At 39.8% G+C, this 25,000-nt stretch overlaps 1 protein-coding gene across 1 annotated transcript; it reads right to left on the reverse strand.

The window, feature by feature from the left end:
- Positions 1-15,443: 15,443 nt before the first annotated feature.
- LOC143025713 (general transcription factor II-I repeat domain-containing protein 2-like) lies at positions 15,444-24,542 on the reverse strand. The gene is made up of 5 exons (XM_076185716.1): positions 24,477-24,542; positions 24,265-24,276; positions 16,337-16,480; positions 15,708-16,193; positions 15,444-15,605 (listed from the first exon to the last, which is right to left on the reverse strand). Exons 1-5 carry the CDS (start codon positions 24,540-24,542, stop codon positions 15,444-15,446), a joined length of 870 nt encoding a protein of 289 aa, XP_076041831.1.
- Between the last annotated feature and the right edge of the window lie 458 nt (positions 24,543-25,000).

Genomic DNA, 25,000 nt, shown 5'->3' on the forward strand with positions numbered 1-25,000 from the left:
GTGTGTGTCGCCAACAACAGCAGTGTAATTTAAATAATCATATCCGGCCGATGCACAGATACTCTATTGCCTCTGATTTTTTTTCTGTGCAAGTGTGTGTGTGTGTGTGTGTGTGTGTGTGTGTGTGTGTGTGTGTGTGTGTGTGTGTCGCCAACAACAGCAGTGTAATTTAAATAATCATATCCGGCCGATGCACTCTATTGCCTCTGATTTTTTTCTGTGCAAGTGTGTGTGTGCCTGCGCGCGCGCGCATCCGTGTGCATATACATGCACATACGTAACCGAAGTCCTTGCGACCATAGACTATCAACTTGTCCAGTATGCCGTGTGTGCAGGTGTGCAGACGGATCAACTCTTCCGCTCACGACGACGACGACGACGACGACGACGACGACGCACGCGATGGCTGACCGGAACCACTACTCGGTTGTCGTCGTCGTCGCCGTCGTCGTTTCGCTGTTCCTCATCTTTTTCATCATCCGAGCCTAACTCCGGTTCATGTAGCCCTCTCCTCCTCCTCTTCTTCCTCCTCCTTCTCCTCTCCCTTGTCGTCTTCATCTTATTTTTCCTCTTCTTCCTATTCTTCTTCCTGCTCCTCCTCTGTCGTTTCCTCCTCCTTCTCCTCTTCCTCTTCCTCATCATCTTCCTCTCCTTCTCCACTTCCTCCTCCCCCCCTTCCTTTCCACTCCACCTTGTAATGCTTCTCCTCTTATCCCCCTCTTCCTCATCTTTCCCCTCTCCTCCTCCTCCTCGTCCTCCTCCTTTTATTTCTCCTCTCCTACTCCTCTTCCTCCCCTTTCCCCTCTCCTCCTCCTCTTCCTCCCTCTTCTCTCCTTCTCCTCTATTCTCCTTTCCTCCTCTTCCTCCTACTCATCTTTTCCCCTCTTCTCCTATTCTTCTTCCTCCTCCCCCACCTCTCCTCCTCTTCCTTCTCCATTTTCTCATCCTCCAACAGCTCATTCTCTTCCTCTTCTTCTCTCGTCTTCGCTATCGTCGTCGTCGTCGTCGTCGCCTTATAGATCTGAACAAAATTACGGTCGATGTCTTCGTCCTCAAGTCTCACTGACCAGCAATCAAGCAAGGGGGAGAGATTTCATTGGGAAACCCGCACGGACCAGAGTCGCGCACATAATAGGCTCATGTAGGGTCCAGGGGCGGGGGAGGGGGGAGAAGAGAAATATCTCCCCCCGTCCGGGCCTCCGGAAAGGTGTAAACACTCCTAAGGAGAGGGGGGGGGGGCACATTTAGGAGCAACCCCTTCGGACCAGAGTAACATAAAAAATTTAATGTAGGTCCCCGTGGGGGTTTTAGTCGAATACAGGAACAAACCCTTCGGACCAGAGTAATGTATAAAACTTCATGTAGGCCCACGTGGGCGGTTTTAGTCGATTATAGAACACCCCTACGGACCAGAGTCACGCAAGGGTTCTTAGTTAAACCTCCACCCTTACTGGACGGCGGGTCTGTGCGGATCCACGTGGCATGTGCCACACGAACACAGACGGCACAGTAGTGTCATAAATGACACGTTATCTGGAAAAGGCTCGGAGTAAATCCTGACGACGAACGTAAATGGGACTGTGTGCAACATTCCACTTAAATCCATTTATCTATTTTTTAGAAACTTATTTGTTTGTTTATTTATGTATTTTTATTTGTTTATTGCAATTCCCTAACGTACAGATTCACTTCTTTTTATCCACGGCCTCGTGGTAACCGGCATAGTTCCACAGCCTGTCCTCTCTCTCTCTCTCTCTCTCTCTCTCTCTCTCTCTCTCTCTCTCTCTCTCTCTCTCTCTCTCTCTCTCTCTCTCTCTCTCTCTCTCTCTCTCTCTCTTTCTCTCTCTCCCTCTCCCTCTCTCTCTTTTATCTAATAGGAGGAGGGTGAGTTGCCAGCCCCTAAAAAACGGGGGGTGGGGGTTCCTGGTTGAATGTGAGGATGTTGATGAATTTGGGCGGAGGTCGTCATCTCTGACCCTGCGTTGCGTCCCTCTCCCGTAGATCCAAGTTTGGGTCTTTCTGAGAGCGAAGATTAGAGTGCGCTTCACACTGGGCAGATTATCGCCAACTGTTGTGAGTTCGTTTAAATAAAGACGACTTCAGTTACATTTTTTTTTCTTTTCAATCTTCAAATGTTAAATTATCTTTGAGTCATATATTGAGAAACTGATTAGTAATTAAGAGAAGCTAAGCCAATACGAATGATAGACACACCGTTGAAATCTTCTTAGGGATGTCTAGAATACTGTAAACAAAGTCTTCTTGCAGCATTTCAAATTTACAACTGTTGGCGATAATCTGCCCCGTGTGGATTATCCAGACTTTCCAGAGAGCTGCCAGATTTCGCCAGACAACTTTATTTGCCCCCCCAGATATCCTTGACCTCTTTTACTGGTTTGAGAGTTCCTTCAATTCATATTCGACTTCAAGGACTTGTTAGGGAAATAAGGTGGTTTAGTGGATAGCGTCATCACTTGCGACCTACATTGCTTATGGTACCGAGTACTTACCGGTGCGCTCTGGCTTGCCCTTAGGTCCCCCTCAGGACCCTACTACGTTAGGATCTTTGTCTTCACCAGCAAATCTTAGATTTTCTTCTGTCATACAGTTCATTGTTGATTCACTTTGATTTATACAAAAAATGCATCATTGAGCTAATCACACACACGCACAAAAAAAAAAAAAAAATAGAAACAGATAAAAATGAAAAGGATATATAAACAAATAAAAATAAATAAGTCATATAATACAAAAATAATTAGATAAAATATAATTATAAAATAAATAAAAAATATAATTAACTTGAAAAAAATTGAAGTTAATACAAAAATGAATAACAATAAAGAATACAAAGATGAATAGATACAAAAGATACAAATTTCTGATCGAGCAAGAAAATGGCCTTCAAGGTCGCTTCCATGGCAAAGAGGGATATGAATAAATATATGATTAAAACACGCAAATAAATTAACAAACAAAAACTGATTAATAAGAATGAAAATAAGTACTCCGTTTCCTTATGATCACGTGATCGACACGTTTATCATTCCGCATACTCTGATATATATATATATATATATATATATATATATATATATATATATATATATATATATATATATATATATATATTTACTTTCTATATTTTTAAATCACATTCAGGAGGGAGGTGGAAGTGGGTGGGTGGAGGGGAAGGGTGCAGTGCCCTGCGAGCGAGGGTGAGCGAAAGAAGGATGAGGGGGCAGATTGCCAGAAACTTTGGGAAGCACTGCTTTAAGGCTTTGCTCCTCCAAGGCTAACACCAATTGATACAAACCATACAAATATTTCCCTCTTCCTCCTACTCCTCTTGTTCATCAACATCAAAACCATATATATATATATATATATATATATATATATATAGCTATATATATATATATATTTATATATATATATATATATATATATGTATAGATATGTATATGTATATATATGTATATATATGTATATATACATATATATATATGTATGTATATGTAAATATATATATATATATATATATACATATATATTATATATTATATACCATATATATGTATATGCATGTGTTTACATATGTATGGATATATATATATATATATATATATATATATTTATATATATATGTATAAGCATATATATATATATATATATATACAGACATATAATATAAATGTATATATATATATCATACATTATACATATATATCATGTATACATATATATATATATATATATATATATATATATATATATATACACATATGTGTATATATATACATATATATGTATGTGCACATAATATATATATATATATATATATATATATATATATATATATATATATATATTTTCAACCACAAATCACTTTTAATTCCATGCCATCGCAGTCGAGACTGAAGAATCGCTCGATGGAGGCATCCGGTGGAAATTGAAACGTGGACGAGCCAAAGATTCGAACCCAGCTAACCCGTAACAAAGTTACAGTGACTTAAACCAATACGCTATCAAGACTTGGTAGCGTATTGGTTTAATTCACTGTAACTTTGTTACGGGTTAACTGGGTTTGAATCCTTGGCTCGTCCGCGTTTCAATTTCCAACGGATATCTCCATCGAGCGATTCTTCAGTCTCGACTGCGATGGCATGAAATTAAAAGTGACTTATGGTTGAAAAAAGATATTAATTGATCGCTGGGAACAATTCAGTGTAGATTTATATATATATATATATATATATTTTTTTTTTTTTTTGCAATATATATATATATATATATATATATTGCAAAAATAATCACAATAACGCGTAACGAAAAGATATATATATATATATATGGTTTCTGCAATATATATATATATATATATATATATATACATATATATATATATATATATATATATATATATATATCACTTAGACAAAATGTTGTAGCACATTTGTAAATAGTAATCACGAAGAACCCACAGTCGGAATAAAAGGAAACTTTAGAAGAAAGTGTAACTTCTTCAGGAAAGTACAGATTACAAGAATCTGCAGAGACATAAGTACAATTGAGATGTGAGTAGAAGGGGAACACGCAGAGCTAAAACAGGGCAATCCGTCACGCAGGGCGGGGTCAGAGGTTAGGGAATGTGTGGGAGGAGGTGTGAGGTCAGGAGTGAAGCGGGCGGGAAGCGGGGTCAGGAAAGTGATAATTCTTAACTAAGCTGCTCACAGCTAGCCGTGAGATTATGTCCGGAGACCATTGACCTTTGGATATGTTCAAGTTCGGACATTCTTCGATTAAGGCTGATTAAACAATTTTTCTTCTAAAATTACAGTTGGATTTAAACAAAATTTTGGCCTTGTCCCAGTCAAGACTGTGATTTTTGGTACTGACGTGTTGGTCAATGGTCTCCGGACATAATCTCACGGCTAGCTGTGAGACGCTTGGTTAAGAATTATCACCCTTCTGACCCCGCTTCCCGGACGAAAAGTCCATAGTGACATTTGGGCACAATTAAGCGTTATGGTACTGTTTTATTATTCTGTTAATGATGAAATTATCGAGTTTGAATAAACCTAAACTCAAATTGATGTTATTATCAAAATTTATTTTTATAAAACTGGATTCAATGATGTTCCTTTTTGAAACAAAATTACATTTTTTTTTTTTTTTTTTTTACATTGTCCCAGTCAATGTTTGTGTCTCTTACATGGACAAAAACCCCACTAGACATATGACCCGTCCTTATAATATATCTATGTTGGTTCATCCTTATATGTAATTCTTTACCAGTTTGACCAATGTAACATGAGTTACACTGTTTACAGGAAATACTGTTGACGCATCCTACATCATTGCAAGGGGAATTTTTAATGAGGAGTTCTTTGAAGGTACCGTTATTTGACAATAACATTGATATTGAACTCCTTCAGGATGCGAGGAAGTCTTACAAGATTTTCATGAAATGGAAGAACTAAAGGATTTTTCTTGCAAAATGTATCTTTTTGGGGATGTATTAAAATAAGACTTCCTGTCCCTATATTGTGATTTATCTATAACATATCTAGGATATTTCAAGCCCGATGCAATGTCATATATTCTTATTTCCTGGTCTAAAAATTCTGGACTGCAAATCCTCTAAACTCTTAAACACACACACACACACACACACACACACACACACACACACACACACACACACACACACACACACACACACACACACCGTCGGATTGACGGCGATGATTGGAACTCCGGAGTAAAAACGCAACTTTATTGGATTTCGGCGACGAGGGAGTACCTGTGTTGTATTAGTAGGGAAGTGGAAAGCTCGTGGTGTAGTGGGGGTATTCGTAAAAAAGTGATTAATTTTGTTCAATTGACTAAACTTTGCTTTGAATTTACTTTTGTTATCAAACTGTAAGGTCATCATTACGGATTTTTTAATTATTTCTGTATTTCAGAAATTTATTAATATTGTTATTATTATTATTATTATTATTATTATCATTATTATTATTATTATCATTATTATTATTATTATTATTATTATTATTATTATTATTATTATTATTATTATTATTATTATTATTATTATTATTATCATTACTTTAGTTTAATTTTATGTTCTTTGTTCGTCTTCTGGCCCACAATAAGGAGATTCCTTTGTCGGTTATGTCGGCTCCTGTCATGGCTTTGAAGAATGCACTCATATTATTCTCTCCCTCTCTCTCATGTCCGTCTCTTCCTGTACCTTTCTCTGTGCCTCTTTCTCTCTCTCACAGTTATTCTTTCTTTCCTAATGTCAACAGTTCCATTTTATTCTTTTTGTATATGTTACGAGTATGTCATCTAGACTGGGATTATTTTTCATTTCCTCTCTTTCTTTCTCTGTATATATATATGTATATATATATATATATATATATATATATATGTATATGTATATATATATATATATATATATATATATATATATATATATATATGTATTTATATATCTAAATATATAATATGCTTAAAGGTCAACTGAGAAGGATTTCAAATAGTTATTAAATGTTTGCTAGATGTATGGTTTAGTCACTTTTTGATAACATAATGGAAGAATAAATCCTGATTATTACGCAATGTGATAAAAAGTCCTATCACAATATCGGTAGCAGACGAACCCTTCGCCGATGTTCGGGTGTTCTCGGAAGGCCCTATCGACTGTGTCGTCATTCGTGTTATTTACATTTTGATGTAGTCACTATACGAAAAAACTAGACAAAATTAAAAAGGAAAAAGGCATAAAAAAAGCTATGGAAACACATAAATAGCTTAAGGTCATATGACACAAACAAAACCACAAGTGACACAGCAGTATATGATGAAAACAAAACAAACAAGAACTAGGAGAGAAAATTACAACTTTCTTGAAAGGCATATGCTAACGATATGCAAACCTCATAGAAGACGCCTCGAGCCCAGAAGTTAAATTCAATTACAAAAAACAACACCACGAGGAAATAGAAAAAGGTGTCATAGCCACAGGCTTAGATCATACAGTCAACATCCCAGAAATTCTAAGAGAGTACTATGACTATGCCTTCAACATCACAGAACCAAGTACCAAACCTATGATCTCAGGGGACATCACAGCAGAAGTGCTAACTAAACAAACAAGAAAAATGAATAATGGTAGATCAGCAGGTCCAAACGGCTTAAGCATTGAAATGTGTAAAGAAATAATAAAAGACACAGAAGCCACAATAAAACTCGTTGCGGCCTACAGCTCAATAATCAGACAAAACAGAGTACCTCAAAACTGGAAGACCTCAAAAAACAAAGCTTATCCCAAAAACGCAAACCCCATAAATCAAGGACTTAAGACCAATAGCCTTACCTAATCTTACAAAATACTAATGGGCATTACAAAAAAAAAAAAAAAAAAAAAAAAAAAAAAATAATAATAATAATAATAATAATAATAATAATAATAATAATGGAAAAACGCCTCCACCAAAATAAAAACCTACTAGAAACACAAAATGGTTTCACATCAAAGAGAAGAATAGTTGACAACATCTTAATGCTACAATACCGCACCACAGAAAGTTACAAGAATAAAAACCGGTGATCGTCATTTCAATAGATTTCACCAAGGCCTTTGACAGTGTAAGAAGGGAAACCCTAATAAAAGCACTAAAAAATTAAAACATCCACCCAGACATCATATATACAATAGCCAACATATACCAAGGAGATGATACCAAAACGTGCAAACTATAAATCACCAGTGGTGTCGGACAAGGATGCAATGGCTCCATCACGCTTTTCCCATTGATAACATAACTGATCATCAACTAAGACCTCCATCTAGAAGGCTTTAAAAACCACATCACACAAATAACTTCGATCATACTTGCAAAACTAAACTTAAACCTAGAGGGTCTCAAAACGATAAAATCCTCAAAGCCAGGATCAACAAAATTGACAAAGACAAATGGAAAGCAGAACTGGCAAGTAAACCCTCCCTATCGCACTACAGGCGATGGAAACCAGAAATAAAAACGAAAAAAGAACAAGAAAAATGAAAATAACGGGGAATAGTAGATAATACCAACAGAGCACCATTTTTTTTTAGCTTTGCACTTGCTTCATAGATGTAATCTGCTTAGCATTCGTTCACCACACCACAACCTGCTTATCATCTTGCTTTCAGGTTCAAAAGCACACAAAGAGCATGAGTTCATAGTATCGCAGAAAGCACTTCTCAAGGATATCGGTCAGCTCTCACCTTGTCAACAAACATCAGCATTGGAATCGCATCACAAGGTTGTGTGCTTCTTTGCTCCCAAGTGCCAGCACGTTTGTCATGAAGCAATGAAAGGAAGGCAAGTACATATGTAACTTCAAACATCTCTTGATGTAATTTCACTACGGTAATTCAGGCACAAGGGGGCTAAATTCATATTGAGAATGGTAAAATGCATGCATGGTGACTGAAAATCATCATTAATAATTTTTCACTTTCAAACTACTTGCTGCCCTTCATTTCAGTAAAAATTCACGTAAAAAGCAGAAAAAAAAAAAAATGGAGTGGCGCAATGGGCTATATCTTATCCCAAAAATTGTAAACAACAGCTACTATGTCATCAGTGCCCTCGCGGTGGAAAATGTAACTACGACACTGAAAAGCTCGTCTGCTATGAGGCACTTTTAACAATGTTTTTCGGATAAAATCAAGACTATAAAATGCTAGAAATCTCCATTTTACTGTTCTAACTTCTTCTAAGTTATATTTTCATACATGAAATAACAAAATATAAAGAAATCCAAAACCTCCTCAGTCGACCTTATAGTAACCGGGAGGAAGAAAAAACCGGCGGGCATTTTTTTTAATCTGTAAATTGTTATAAACTACAAGAATACAATAACTGTATTTTTCCTAACAGCACAATGCTGCTTAGATGCGTCATCCATGCAATACGCATTTGCAGGAATGTCACAAAAGTCCCTAAAGTATCGACATTATAAAACAAAGGAGGATTTTAAAGAATGAATGAGATAATGCAACATAGAAAATGGAAACGAAGAAAACAGAAAGATTTGGGAGAGAGGATAAAATTAAGATAATTGTTGCTTTCAATTTCACTGACAAGAAATCCGCTGCCCTACAGTGACTGGCAAAGGTCCTCGGGCCTTCTTATAGGTCTGGAAGGAGGGGAACAGACACCGGTTGTCAGTTCTCCATATGTGTAGCGATGAAAGGTACAAAATTGAAATGTATGTAGTGGGCGCGTGTCAAATGTATTATATTTGCAATATTGTATAAATATGTACAGATGTATGATTGCGTAGAACCATCTAGCGGGTTCTCGCTAATAGATTTGTATTCCCGCCAGTGAGTTTGTCAGTATTTCACCTGCCTTAACCAAGAAAGCAGGTCGCTCTCCTTAATATAATGGTTTTTGTGAATTTGTCAGTGTTTTCTTATTCCGCCATAATATAAAATGGTGGCAGCGGATAAAAATTTCATACTGTGTGAGACATTTCATTGACAAATTAACTGTGACTTGTGCGGAAGTGGAGTAAATGGTTGTATATGGTTTCGCGAGATTTCGACACGTACTTTTTTCATACAGCTAGGCTCGTACAAACATTGCAGTGCATGCTACTGCAAACAATTAATTATTACGGAAGTGCCAAAAAGTGAAATTGTGGGCTGCTTAGTATTATTTTGTTGGACATCGATTCACGCCATTTCGCCTCCGACTTTAAGCTCGTCTCTTCGCTGTTAGCTACATTAACATTGTCCCAGACTATTATCATCAGTGTGCTACGAGATTTCTCAACATATTGCTTCAGTAATCCAGCACTACCCTTATTGTGCACGTGGATGTTGTCGGATGATTATTGTGTTTCTTCGTATTCTATGCTAAGGCTAATTTCACTGAGGCAATGTCTTTTACATAAGATATTATAATTCCATGCATTTATAGGTGTGTGTGAGCCAGGATCACGTGCGTAGCTGTTGATCGGCAGCTAATCTCTGTATGGATGAGAGCCATACTGTATGTAGTACCCTTCACCAAGCAAACGACACCAGCTTTTATATGTGTTTGATCCCTGGACTGTCCAACCATGACTTCTCCCACTGTTATCCTATTGTAGCAGGATCCCTCCGTTGTAAAATTCTCGGGGATCTTAATTATTCAGCATCTGCATTTATTCACCAATGTGAGGATAGTATCTATCATCAACACTGACATCATTAGAGGGTCATAAATTTTCGTTTGTACGGTCTCAACTTGTACCTAACTCACTAGCCTCTGAGATGATGTCAGCTTCATGCGTCAACCCTAGAGCTTTAAACTATGATTACGCCACCTTCAGGGCGAATTTTCTTAAAATGTTTTATGCAAACCTGGTAGGTGATAATTTTCTCTGGTGCTTCAGGTTGGCTGACGTACTCTCTTCCTCTATGGGCACTCAAATTTTATACATGCTCAGGCTGGAGCTAGTACGGTGGCCTCTGAAGCATTAGATTCATTGATACATTCAAAGTGGGCAGATAAAAATTCTAATGCATTAGATAGATTCCGACTTGTTTTGGAGTATCTATTCTACATTTTGTTCCTCGCTCCATATGAGCGAAGGATTGCTTCTTCTCTTAGTTATCAGACAGATGAGTCTTTACTAACATTTGCAACAAAGCTTTCTGAAAAGTTAAAGGAATTGCCTCATCATGCCTTACTAGATCCTGTAGTACCTAGTCATTCACAGCAGACTCCGGAGTTTTCTATTCCTCCACCTCCTCTGTCTTCGACACCTACACAGAGCACTCCTTCATCTCCATCTGTATCTACCATGCTTACATGTATGTATTGTGACAAAATAAGTCATTCTAGTGTTTTCTGTTTTCTTCGTAAGCGTCATGAGTGAAATTCTAAGGAGACTCCTGTACGTACACGTTTCACTAATTCCTCTTCTAGCATCACACATGACTTTTCAAGAAAATAATTTCAGTCTCAGTCTAGCTATTGTCTTGTCCATGGGGTGTAGCCATTCTTCTGATCAGTGTTCCAATATTTTGAAGCTCAGAGCAGGAAATAGTTCAATCCTCACGCCTACTCAGTCCCATTTTCACAAGCGTCCGTATCAAAACCCCAAAGACTGACTAACAGTGACCAGTCCAAGATCGCCCCTTTAGTGGCTGCTGTCTCTTCCTAACTCCTTACCTTTCAGTGTTATATGGACCAGTTACCTATCTCTGTAGCGGTAGATACTGGGGCAGAACGTAGTATTATGATTAACAAAGCATACTCTGCTCTCAAGGTTTTGTACAACGTACCATTGTTAACTTCTTGTAGTGCTTTACAAGCTGTACAAAGCTCTCCCCCTTCTAATCTTGGATCTATTTGGATTTCCTTAAGGTTTCTTCCCATGCTAAAGTGTTTCATGTTAAATTTGGGGTAATTTCTGATTTCATACTTATGTGTGATTGTCTCTTAGGCTTTGATACTTTAGCAACTCATGCCATAGATATATCTCCTCGGCACCGTATAGTTACTTTCGACAACAATATCGTTTCTGCAATAGACAGGCCAGTTTCTCTACATAGCTCACCTTCTGTGCATGGTCTGACCAGGCAGTTATCTTCCAAAGGTTCAAAACTTTTAGGACCGCCTGTACTTTCTTGTGCTGCTGTTGTTGCAGGCGAGCACTATATTGTTTCTTCTAGTGCAGTTCGAGTTCCGGTGCGCATTTCAGATGTTCCAATTGGTTCTGACGTCTTATCTCAACCTGACTCTGTTCATGCTAAAAATCTTACATTGGAGGATACTCTTTCCACTGTTCGTGAGGACCATGTTACCACGGCCATGATAACCAACATTACTGGTGCTCCCATCACACTCTCTTCTGGTATTAATTTGGGTTCTTTTGATGTCGTTGGTGTTGACACTGTCCAGGATTCACATATCATAACAGCTTCTATTCAATCGTTTACACATGCAAGTGACACAGCTCATTTAGCCTCTCAGTATGTGACATATGTAGGTAACATTGATTTTCCTCAGGTAAGAGATCGTCTCATTGAAATGTTAGTGACATATCGTCAAGCTTTGGTCTTACCTGGGGAACAACTGGGAGTTACGGGTCGTGTTGTCCATAGCATTGATCTTAAACCAGGGGTACGTCCAGTCTACGTACCTTCTTACAGGTTGCCTCATTCTCGTAGACTTGTAGTTCAGTCTCTAGTTGATGAGTTGTTGAGTGAGGGCGTCATCCAAGAGTCTCGTTCCCAGTGAAACCCCCCGCTCCTTCTTGTGCCCAAGAAGAACGGACCATTCCGCCCTGTTTTGGATTATAGGCGTGTCAACGAGGTCACAATTCCAGATCATTACCCTTTGCCTGTGTTGAGTGATCTTCCTCAGTCTATAGGAACAGGTAACACAGTGTTCATCATCTTGGACCTAAAGGGTGGCTTTTGGCAGATGCCTTTGGAATAAAAGTTTCGAAAGATCACGGCCTTCTCAACTCCGTCAGGTCATTATGAATGGCTCCGTTGCTCCATGGGTTTGCGGGATGTTCCTTTAACATGCCAGCACCTTATTAAAAAAAAATCATAGCCTAGTGGGTACTGGATTTTTTGTGTATCTGGATGACTTTATTCTAATTTTCAGGGATGTGGAAAGTCACTTCCATAGTCTTGCAACGTTTTGTTGAAGTTAGGTTGAAGCTCAATTTACCCAAATGTTCATCTTTTAAGTTCAGCATCCAATTCTTAGGTCATACGGTAGACAAAGATGGCATTCATACTACAGATAATAAGATCAAAGATGTTGGAAACTTCCCTACACTTAAGACAGTTGACCAAGTACGCTCTTTCCTAGGGATGGCAGGATACTACCGTGTTTTTGTAAATGACTGTTTCAATTGCATCAACTCTTACTCGTCTCCTCAAAAAGGATACTTCCTTCCTTCCTTCCTCATCAGAAATTTCTTGACTCTTTCAAGCATGCGCGCCTGTGTTGGCATTTCCAGATTGTAGTCTTCCTTTTACCATTTACACTGATGCTTCTGGTTTAGGCATTAGAGCTGTCCTAATGCAGGAAGTAGATGGTCGTCGTCCACATGTCACTGTATATGTTAGCCGCATACTCAATTATGCTGAGCCTCGCTACTCTGTTACACATCTGGAAGCTTTAGCAATGCTGTGGGCTGTAAAGCATTTTCGTGACATCATCTTAGGCTATCCTATCACAGTTTACACAGACCACATTGCTGTCACACAACTTTCCAAGGGCAAAAACCTTTGAGGCCGCCCAACCAGATAGGTTCTCACTATTGAGGAGTTCAATCCAGTCCTTAAGCATAAACCGGGACGTGCAAACAATGTTGTTGATGCACTTTAACGAAATGTACCTATAGGTGCTGTTGCAGTAATTCACAAGTTCTCCCTGCGAGATCTAGCCAAAGCTTAACGTGAGGACCCTGTTTGGTCTGCTGTCATTTACGTCTTGAAATCTGACGATGATGCTACCTTGCCAAAATTACCTGTACCTGTCTCAATTCTCCTTGCAAGACAGTGTTTTCACTCGTAACGTGGAAGTGTTTGAGCAAGATGGGGCAAAGTTAGTGATCCCTGAGTCCCTAGTCCTTGTTGTTTTATCTCTTGCTCATGATTTCTCTCAGGCTGGTCACCCAGGTCGTGACAAAACTCTGGCTATGGCTCGCAAGAAATATTATTGGTCTAGAATGCATCTAGATATTGCCACTCATGTAGTCCAGTGCTCAGAACAAAGGTTCTACTCGCACTGCTCCTATCCTAGAGTATCCTACTCCTTGCTCCATCGACTTTGTAGCAATTGATCTCTTGTAATTTCCCCGTAGCATTCAAGGCTCAGTGTATGTTCTTTTATGCGTTGATCACTTTAGCCGTTTTGTGATATTGGCTCCCTTGCGTTATAAACCTGTTCCAGCAGTTGCTCATGGTCTAGTTTCCCTTGTTTTCTGTCCTTACACTATTCCTTCAGTGTTGCTTAGCGATGATGGGACTGAATTTAAGAATGAGGTCATGGCCAACATTTGCAACCAATACATCACCCAGACTTTTGCAACTGCTCATCATCCCTCCGAAAACGGTCTGGCGGAGCGGATCAATAGGAAAATACTTGACATACTAAGGCACGTTGCTAGTGATCTGCAGGGAACTTGGAAAGACTGGCTACCCCATGTCAGGGCTTGCATTAATAGCACTATCAATGTAGCAACGGGAAAGACACCTCATGTCATTTATGGTTCTAAGAAGAGGTTTCCGTATGATCTTTTGAATAGTCCTATTCGTCCTCTCTACAATTCTGAAGATTACAGTCAACTTCAGTGTCATACACTGCATACCATTTATGATTCTGTCAAAAGGGAACTTCAGAATTCTAAATCAAACATGATAAGAAAGCAACATAGTAAGGCTAAATCCTGTTTCCATCCAAATGGGTGATCATGCATTTAAACCAGGGGCGGGCAACCTTTTCAGAGTGAGGGCCAGATGAGATTTTTGCAAGGAGGCCGCGGGCTGGAGTGAAAAACGAAATCCCCAGAATTACTCTATTTTGTACAATACATTGAATACAATGAATAAATTATACAGGAATTGCATTGAACATCATACAAATCAATGAGACTGCTGGCGCTGTTTGCCATGAGGAAGTATTTCCATGTCTGGCACGATGGTTGAGGTAGACAACAGAAGAATATCTTTGAGGTGACGGTCTGAGAGTTGGGAGCGAAGGTGAGACTTCGTGTACTTCATTTTGGAGAAGAGCTGTTCGCAACAGTAGATGCTGCCGAACATGGCCACAATGCGTTGAACATGCGCAATGTATTCTTGAAAATTGTTAGAAGGGAGGACGATGTCGCGGAAGAAGGACAACGGAGAAGAGGTGCGGAAATTCGCCTTCATTTCATCGTTGCACTGCAGCTCCACCAACTCTATCTGTAGGGAGGCAGGGGGTCTTCCACGGGGAAGTCAAAGGGAGCAGTGAAAAGCTTGAAGTCCGCAGCCAGCACCCTGACTCCTGCAAAACGGGAGGCAAATTCCTCACGCAGAGAGGTGACAACACTAATGCAAGTGTCCAGGTCCACGTCATCAGGGGCACAAGCAGCAAGGCGAGGAAAATGCACAAACTGACCAGAAACCAATTGAGCCTCCCACAAGCGCAGCTTAACCTCGAAGGCAGTGATGTGCGCGTACATGTCTGTCACGAGAATATCTTTGCCTTGCAGCATCATGTTGAGGTCGTTCAGGTGCGCCGTGATGTTCGTGAGCAGGGCCAGGCGAGCTGGACACCGCGGATCAGAGAGTTGATCAGCGTGGGGAAGGTTCTTCTGACGTAGGAAGGTGGCAGTCTCCTGATGTAGGTCGCACAAACGAGACAGCATGGCCCCACGACTCAGCCAGCGTACCTCACAGAAGGTCGTTGTAGTGCACGTTCACCTTGTCCATCAGTAACCTGGAACTGACGGTGGTTAAGGCTGTGGGAGAGGATGGAGTTGACGACCTTCACCACGAGAGACATGACATCAACGAGGTTGGCAGACTTGGCGCACAGGGACTATTGGTGGATGATGCAGTGCATCATGTTAATGGGCTGAGTGTGTCCGGCGGTTTCACATTGGCGCACTGGCAGCGAAGCGGCGCCCTTCTTCTCCCCAACCATCGCCGGGGCACCGTCGGTCGTCACGCACACAAGATGGGAGAGGTCCAGGGAGTGCTGATCAACACACTGAAGTATGGCGTCGCAGATGTCTTGCCCAGTGGTGGTGCCGCGCAGCGGGACAAGCTGGAGGAATTCCTCACACACCTGGAGGTCAGCGGTGACACCGCGGATGAAAAAGACCAGCTGGGCCGTGTCCTTTGTGTCGGTGCTCTTATCCAGAGCGAGGGAAAAGGCGACGAACATCGAGCTGTGTTTTTTGAATGAGTTGTGCACGTTGTCTGACATATCCTCGATGCGACGACGAACGGTGCGGGACGAAAGGTTGACGCTTTCAAACGCAGAACGCTGCTCTGGACAGACGGAGTCCACTACAGCGAGGAGACATTCCTTGATGGAGTCCCCACCCGCGAATGGCTTCATTCGGCGAGCAAGGATGCGGAAGACTTCATAACTGGCACGCGTCACCTTTTCGGCCTCAGCATTCTGCTTGCGGAAGAGCGAAGTCTGTTTCTGCAGGTTGCCTGATAGTCTAACGATGGCGTTTTCCTCTCGGCGGCAGACATCGACGCAAAGTTTGACGATCGGCGCTATGTCTCCCAGTGGCGGCGCACGTTGTACTCTTTTACGACAGCCTTAGTCTTCAAGCATATGAGGCACTGGGCCTGTCCAAAGCGCTCGATGAAGAAGTACTTCTCCCACTCAGGGTTGAAGGTCCGATGGTCGAGGTCCACTTTCCTCTTCTTAACACGCTGGGTCGCAGACATGATGAGCTGAAAAGGAAGAAAATGAGGTATATCAACAATGAATAAGCAAAATAATGGTGCATTGGTTGTAAATATACGTCATCTAATTTAAACATAATTAATTAGTAGCTACATAATTTTAGTTGTATTTTTTTTTTATAAGAAATAACTGAAATTGATCTGTACTGACCAAAAAGCTTACGTACCTTGTATCAACGTGAAAGTCTAACGGACACTGACCGCTGGCGTCTGGCTGCTCTGGCAGTGGCAGGATCAAAGACCGTGCAGTGAGGGGCAGAAAACAGTATCTGCCAGCGGATGTTGTTTGGCAGTTTTTAATTACATGATTGTCCGACCTGAACGTTAAACTGAAGACACCGTCCAATATATCGCACAGAATGTTTGTGAAATTTTGAGAAGCTGACAAATGACGACTTGAACTGGATTTGAAGCTTGAATTCAATAATATACGGTTGACGAGTGATGAATATGACAGCTGAATTTGAACTCGATTTGAAGAATGAAATTTGACGATTGATGACGACAGAATATTCTCAAGAACGATAATGTTGAAAGTTCACTTTATAAATCCAATATTTCCAACAACTGCTGATATATATATATGTATATATATATATATATATATATATATATATATATATATATATATATATATATATATAGATATATATATATATTTAACCTTCGATCTCTTCCAGTGAACCCAGTTTGGTATGTCAGAGAAGACAATCATGCTTAATAAATAAAGTTATTTCGTTGACTCTATTTGATTAAACATTCAAATTCTAACATTTCATATTCAAAAAATTTGTGTTTGCAGTTTTGAAACTCCCCATTAAAAGCTGAGCAGAATTTAGTGTGAACTTTGGCTTTTCGCTAATCTGATCTAGCTTAAATTTCTACATACTACTACTCCATATTATTACTGTTTTCATAAGTATTTTATTTTCGTACTGCTACAACTATTACTACTACTGCTACTGCTACTACTACTACTACTACTACTACTACTACTATTACAAACGAAATATAAAGTAATTAAAAGAATAAATTTATTTATTTGAAAACATAATATTTATTAGAATTTTGTTCTCTCCTATTGCTGGGAGGTCCGCGGGCCGGATTGTAATAATAATGTTTAGCAGGGTGGCGGGCCGGACGCTAGGCCTTCGCGGGCCGTATGTGGCCCGCGGGTCGGATGTTGCCCTCCCCTGATTTAAACAAATGGCTCAGCGCCAGTCTAAGCTAAACAACAAATTGGCTGGTCCTTTCCTGGTGACGCAGAGGCTTCATCCTAATAAGTTTATGTTTTTTGGCCCATCTCAGTGACTTATTGAGATTCTGCATTCTGATAGGCTTAAGAAGACACAGGTGCCCATACCTGCATTTACTCGGCCTTCCCCAGGGCCCAATGTCCCCACTCTGTCACCCTCTGTTCATCACTCATATCATCTACGTTCAAAAGGTACAATGCCTTGATGGTCGAGTGAGACTAATGTGTATATATGTGTTGCTTTGCACCTTTTTGTAATTGTAACTGCTATCTATTAAGGTTGTATGTAAATAACTATGTGCAGCCTCGGTTATGCTTGGCATAACAGAGGGGGTTGTGATCTATGTTTTTCAATAGCTATTTTGTAATTGTCAGCCAAATGTATGGTTCTTCTGTATTTTCTCATTATACTGTGTATTTGTTATGTAATTCATGTATTATTTTTTGTTATATCATATCCCGTAAGATCGGCAATGTATGTTATGTTCTTTATTTCCACATTTTACCTATTGGCGCCAGTATAGGTTTATGTCTTTTATATAGCATGTTTCTGCATCTGTTCATGTCTTTTGTCTATCATGCCCCTGTATATGTTTAGGTCTTTTGTCTATTGCCGTATTTTACGTGCCCTTGTGTTTGTCTGCTCCCTGCAACGAATGTTGTTTCCTCAGCGAGGGCACCGCGAGGTGGTGGCCGAGCTATGTATTGTGTGAGTGTTAAATGTATTTGTAATATTATATAAATGTGTACAAATGTATAAATGCGTGGAACCATCTAGCGGGTTCTCGCTAATGAATTTGTATTCCCGCCAGTGAGCTTGCCGACGCCGTGTGGTGTCAGTATTTCACCTGCCTTAACCAAGACAGCACGTTGCTCTCCTTAATATAATATTTTTGTGAAATTTTCAGTTTTTTCTTATCCTACCATAATAGATATGTGGACTGAGTGCCAGCCTTGGGGGCTGCACTTCCAGTTGGAAGTACGGGAGAAACATAAGGAATACAAAATTGAGACAGACAAAGAGAGAATGAGTGGGAGTGGAGAGGAAGGGGGAGAGGAAAAGGGGTGAGTATATAAAAAGAAGAGAAAGAAAAGGGGTGAGTGAAAAAGGAAGAGGGAGAAAATGAGAAAGAAAGAGGAGTGGAGGAGGAGGAGGAAGAAGAAGAAGAAGAGGAGGGAGGGAAGAGGAGGAAGGAGGAAGAGGAAGAGGAGGGGAGAGGGAATGCACGCGCGCCTCTTCAGAAGGAATTATGTAGTGAATGTGTTTAACAGCGTGAGGCTGTCTGTGGCTTCGAAGCAGAATGGGAGGGAGGGAAAGAGGAAGAGAGGGAGACAGGAAAATACACACATACATACATACATAAACACACGCACATCTGATTCTATATATACAGTATATCTTTTCAGTCCGCTGTTGGTTGTTTTGGTTGAAAATGACACCTAGACTGTTGTAGTGTAAATCCATCTATTTTAACACTGCACTCTTCCCTTTGTCTTACAACGTGCATAACCTTTGTTTTCCGGTGTTCATCTTCACTCCCTTTCCTATCAAAGCTCTCTTCCACCTATCCATTGCATCCTTAGAGGGGGTTTTAACGGTTCGTCGAACGCGGTTCGACAGACACGTGTTTAAAGTGATGTGTGAACGTGTGAACGGGGTATTTGGGGTTCAACCAAAGCGTTCGACAACCAAATACCTCGTTCACACGTTCACACATCACTTTAAACACGTGTCTGTCGAACCGCGTAAACCCCCTCTTAAGGTCTTTTTGATTTTCAGTCACAACCACCACATCATGAATATAAATTAATGTTACTTTGTTATCTCACACAAATCCCCTTCATGCACCAGTCCATACATATAATTTTAACCCATTCAACTCCGATGACAAGATGTCTTGTCATTTGGTCAAATAAAACAAAAAATCATAAAACACCAAAATGTTTGATCAAACACCAGAAAAATATGACGTCAGTCCTCGCTTCGCTGCGAGCGAAGCGAGGATTGACGTCATATTTTTCTGGTGTTTGATCAAACATTTTGGTGTTTTATGATTTTTTGTTTTATTTGACCAAATGACAAGACATCTTGTCATCGGAGTTGAATGGGTTAATAGACAATAAAGGAGACAGCATATCTCCCTGTCTCACACCGGTTCAGACGTCAAACAGTTTACTGTCTACAAACCTGGTCCGTTTGCTGGTAAATACTCTTGACCACTCTTATAATCTTAGGACTTCATATTCTCGTTGTCTTAATGCCTACTATAACTTCCTTCTGTCAGTCCGATTAAATATTCAAAGATAGACATGTTCCCATTCAATGCAAGACAATTATATCTAATAGTATTCTGAAACCGATTCTCACATAAGGTAATTATGGTCACTAACCACAAATACAAAATCAATGAATCAGATTGCAGAAATGAGTCCTCAGAATGAAAAGAGGAGTATCGAGACTGGATAGAATAAAAATGTTCAAATTAGAGAAGATCTGAAAGTGGCAGCTGTGTTCGAAGGGGGAAAACGAAAATGAGGTGGTATGGCATTGTTAACAGGGTGGATGAGCAGAAACCAGCCAATATTCATATGAAGTGGAATCCACACAGTAGGCGTCCAGTTGGTCGACCATGGAGGAGGTGGACGGATGTATGAAGGATGCAGCAGAGAGGACGAGTAAGTGGCCATGCTACGGTTAGGAGATGGAAGTCAAGAACGAGTGGAATGGAGAAGTTTTGTCGAAGCCGGCGAGTGACAGGGCATGCCCTAACTGGCGTTTGTTCAGAAAGGTTGTGAGAAAAACAAACACACACACACACACACACACACACACACACACACACACACACACACACACACACACACACACACACACACACACACGCACGCACGCACGCACACACACACACGCACGCACACACACACACACACACACACACACACACACACACACACACACACACACACACACACACACACAAACAAACACACAAAGCTACTACTTCCCCAGGAATTCATAAATAAATGAAACAAGAATATATTAGCGAAATCCTTGAAACGTTTCCATTGGATTATATCAACTGTGGACAGCGTGTAAAGAAATTGTTAAAGTTCAAATGGCATTTTTTATTGCGATACTCCTTCCGTGAGTGAAATTACTAGATATTTCCTCCTCCGGCTAATATTATTCCCCTGGGAATGCAGAGCTTCCTGTCTGAGCAACACTGTGAATGAATAATTATTCGTTATTAGTTGTATTGTTGTTGACGTGGTCATTTGTCTGTTTCACCAACTCAGCATTTATTTCATCGTCAGATTCTTTGATCAGCGACGTTTATTGTAGATTCATGTTGTTTGTTGTTAAATTATCTTAGGTAATGGTTTTCTGCCATTATAGTGAATTTAAGTAATTTATTAACAATAAATAGTGCCTCTGTCTTTGGGGACAATATCGCACCTAAGAGGTTGTCATAGAAGTGGAGGGATAAAAGTTGAAAGTGGTTAACATTGGTTTTTTAAATGATATTAGTTTCATTTATTAAAGGCTGTTGACTGACTTGGTACGTAGGGATGTCACTAGAATATCAATTGCATAAAACATTTAGTCAGTACCTCACAATACGGGGCCTTTTTAGTGGAGCAGATATCAGAATGCGTCTTTCAGAGAGATGGTGGGCGTTCTGCTTGCAGGGAGACGAAATCTGCATAAAGTTGTTTTTCTTTGTGTATCGAATGCACACGTCAACATTCCAAGAATGCAGGCGAGCAGATACTGTTTGTAGATAACTACTAGGACTATCTAGTCCTAGTAGGGTTTTAGCGCACAGTAAACGTCGTGGTTAATATGAAAGGGGTCGTGACTTGATCAAAGAATAAGGTGGCTTATGAAATAACTAAGAAGTGACGTCATATTGGTGAGGGGCTTCTTGGTTTGTGTATGAACCGTTAGTGTCTCCTGGGGATAAATTGTCAGTTTACTCACAGTTGCGGATTTATTATTATTAGTATTATTAATATATCATTATTATTAGTATTAATAGTGTTATTGTTATCATTATTGTTATATATATAGTTATCTTGTTTCTCTACATTTCCTGGCTGCCGCCAGGCGATATTATTCATCTCCGTGGCACCCACTCAGAGGCGAAAGGGTGACAACGTCATCTGTCTGTGGACGACTGACAGCAGATGCTCATTCCGAACTTGTGTATGATTGTAGAACTCTCCCTTTCTCACAGTGACTCAGATGCACTCGCTATCACACGCTTGTTATTGTGTAATGTTTTCATAACAATAATGAAAATAATGATAGTAATAATGATATTAATAGCAGCAATAATAGTGATAATAATAATTGTAATAATGACAATAGTAGTACTAATAATAAATTGATAGTTTGCGGATGATGAATTCTATTAAACTAAATAAGATCGTCTAAAGGTAGCCCGAAGGCAACCATCGAAGGTTGCTAATTTAGTTCTTTTGATAAGCACGTGCTTAATGAATTCGTATAATAACGAAATTATGACATAGTTAACTTAGTATTTTGGTTAAATAGTTATGAACTTAGAAAAGAAAAAATAAATAGAATTACATCAAGGTATTGCATTATCAAACGAAACCACAATAGCTGAACATTGTGATACGGACTGGGTGTGGTCAGGAGATGGGGAAAGTGACGTCATCAAAATATGACGTCATTCTGTGACATCACTATTCTGGCGTCACTAAAAAGCATCACAGAAGCGGTGTTGTCATGGACTGTAGATGTTTTATCCTTATGGGCAATTGTGCATTACATGGAAAAATCCCATACTTTATGTATTGGTGTTCTTTAGCCTCATAAAGACAAATTTCAATGATAAATGCAATCTCGAAATAAACACGAACTACCACTAGTTATGGTCCACACGTTGTGCACTAGCGTTCGAGAGTACTGCATACTAAAAAAAAAAAAAAAAAAAAAAAAAAAAAAAAAAAAAAAAAAAAAAAAAAAAAAAAAAAAAAAAAAAAAAAAAAAAAAAAAAAATCTACACACTTCCCAAGAACAGTCTTGGGCGGTGGCGCTGCTCTACGCGAAGACTGAGCAGCCCTGGTCCGCATGCCGAGCGTCGTCGCGTGGTATTTCTGTATACGAGTATACACATGCACCTGCAGGCGGCCCACGGGTGTACGCACGCCCGGGTCCTGGCTGGGCGTATTTTAGGGAGGAGGGGCCCCGGAGGGATGGGAAGGGGTGGGGAGGGGAGGATGTACTTATAGTATACCTTCCGGCCGAGAATGTGCTCTAGAACCAAATAGATAAATTCGTCTCCTGACTGGGAAGGGATGGGGGAGATTCTTCAATGTTTCACCCTTTGCTAAATAAAATCGCTTGACGGTAACCACACCATTTAATGAACGACAATTTCGAATGATCCCCTCTCTCTTCCCCCTCTCTCCCTTCCTCTCTCCCCTCCCCTTCTCTCCCATCCCCCCCTTCTCTCTCTCACAGCCCACACACGTGCTGATTCAGACGGCGTGACCTCCGTGCTTCCGGTCTGCGCAGCTTGTACAGTACAGTATGCTGGTTGTACTCTTTAGTGGCACCACGACGCGGAACACACAGCGACGTCTTTCGGTCTTGAACCAAAGGTTTCTAAATGACTTGCTCGTATATGCAGTCTAAGCTGCCACTCTCTGGCGTCACTTTCGTTTTGTACGTCTCTTAAATTTTCACCAGTTTGTCGTATGTGGTTAGTCTTCAATCGAGGTTGATTTAAATTGGTTATGTATTTTCTGTTTTTTCTTCTTCAAACTGGTACATTTGTCTCTCTCTGTGTCACTCAAGGAATCCCCAGAGAAAACGCATCTTTGGTTCTAAAGTTCTGCGGTGACGTCATGGTTTCTTTAGTCCAATTATCTCTAACTTTATATTTAAGATCCTTACCTATGGGCGTGATCATGCAATTGTGAACCAATTGAATTTTCTTCTCCACCCTTTCTCCAATCAGATTTGTTGTTACAAATCTATATGCAATATCGTTTACTTGAGCAATCTCGAATCTCTGCCTAACTTATGTTACAAAACATATACACGTCATACAGGATCCCAGCAATTTTTATGACTCTGGGCGGAGAGCGAGCTTGCGCAAACCTTCGCCTACGAACTGTGCTGTTTACAAAAAAAAATGCATCCCTCACCATCTACCCCACTTTCTACCCACTTGTCTACTAGCCTCTTACAGGGCTTGGCAGCTACCACTTGGTCGTCCCGACCAACCATTTTCTACTCCCCTTTTACAGGGCCTTGGCATACTACATTATTCTGGAATTCAGCATTTCATATATTATATATATGGAGCTAAATCAGCAATTAAAAATATTTCAGCATAAACTGGCTAAACAAGGTTAAAAAATATCCTTAAAAAAATGCATCCGCTATAACATGTACAAATGTAACACCGAATACCTACTGATCCTTAAAACAAATTAGTATATCTATAAATTGGTTCAGTAAATTAATCGGCAAACTTACTGCTACCAAGGTCTGAGGATGCCATAATGTCCAATAACAAAACCAGGAAAAAGTGTCGAATAGTATTTAATGTCTTCTTCATACTGATTGTGAAATTTGATCAAGAGCAGCAACAATTAAAATAAGACATTATTAGAAGAGTTGTTTGTGTTAGATCTCAATGTTTTCTTATTTTTAAAGATGGTGAGTTGTTTGTCTGTAAGGTATATTACCTTGGTCAAATGCACAGTATTAAGGGTTTTAGCAATAGCGGAGATAGTACCCTCAACCGATTCCATTTTTGGACTTAACTTTGAAAAAATCATTAAAATTCTTGTTTTGTTTGGGAAAATAGATAATGGGAACCTTCCATGTTACTATGATTAACCTGGATTACCATAGTCTTTTTGTAATGACAATTATTCATCATAGACACAGTTCTAACAAGTGAAGGTTCACAAGAATTTTTCAATGCTTCACGGAACACAAAAAGGGAAGAGTGACAGAGGTAATGATTCCTATTAGTGATCTTAAAACTTTTAAGTTTATCATTAGAGATTGTACTCTCCTTTAGATTGTCTAGAGAAAGGATGTATTTAAATGGATCTACAACTGGTATGTCAACCGGACAATTCAATACAGACAGAGTTTATCACAATGGCACTACTCCTAAATGTGATATCCCAGAAAAAATAATGACAGCCCCTTTGGAATGTTGCACCAAAGAGGCCCCCGTTTGTGTGCCCCAGAGGAAATA

Source organism: Oratosquilla oratoria, chromosome 5 (assembly GCF_046742065.1).
Source record: "Oratosquilla oratoria isolate Oo_2021 chromosome 5, ASM4674206v1, whole genome shotgun sequence".
NCBI classification, from domain to species: domain Eukaryota; kingdom Metazoa; phylum Arthropoda; class Malacostraca; order Stomatopoda; family Squillidae; genus Oratosquilla; species Oratosquilla oratoria.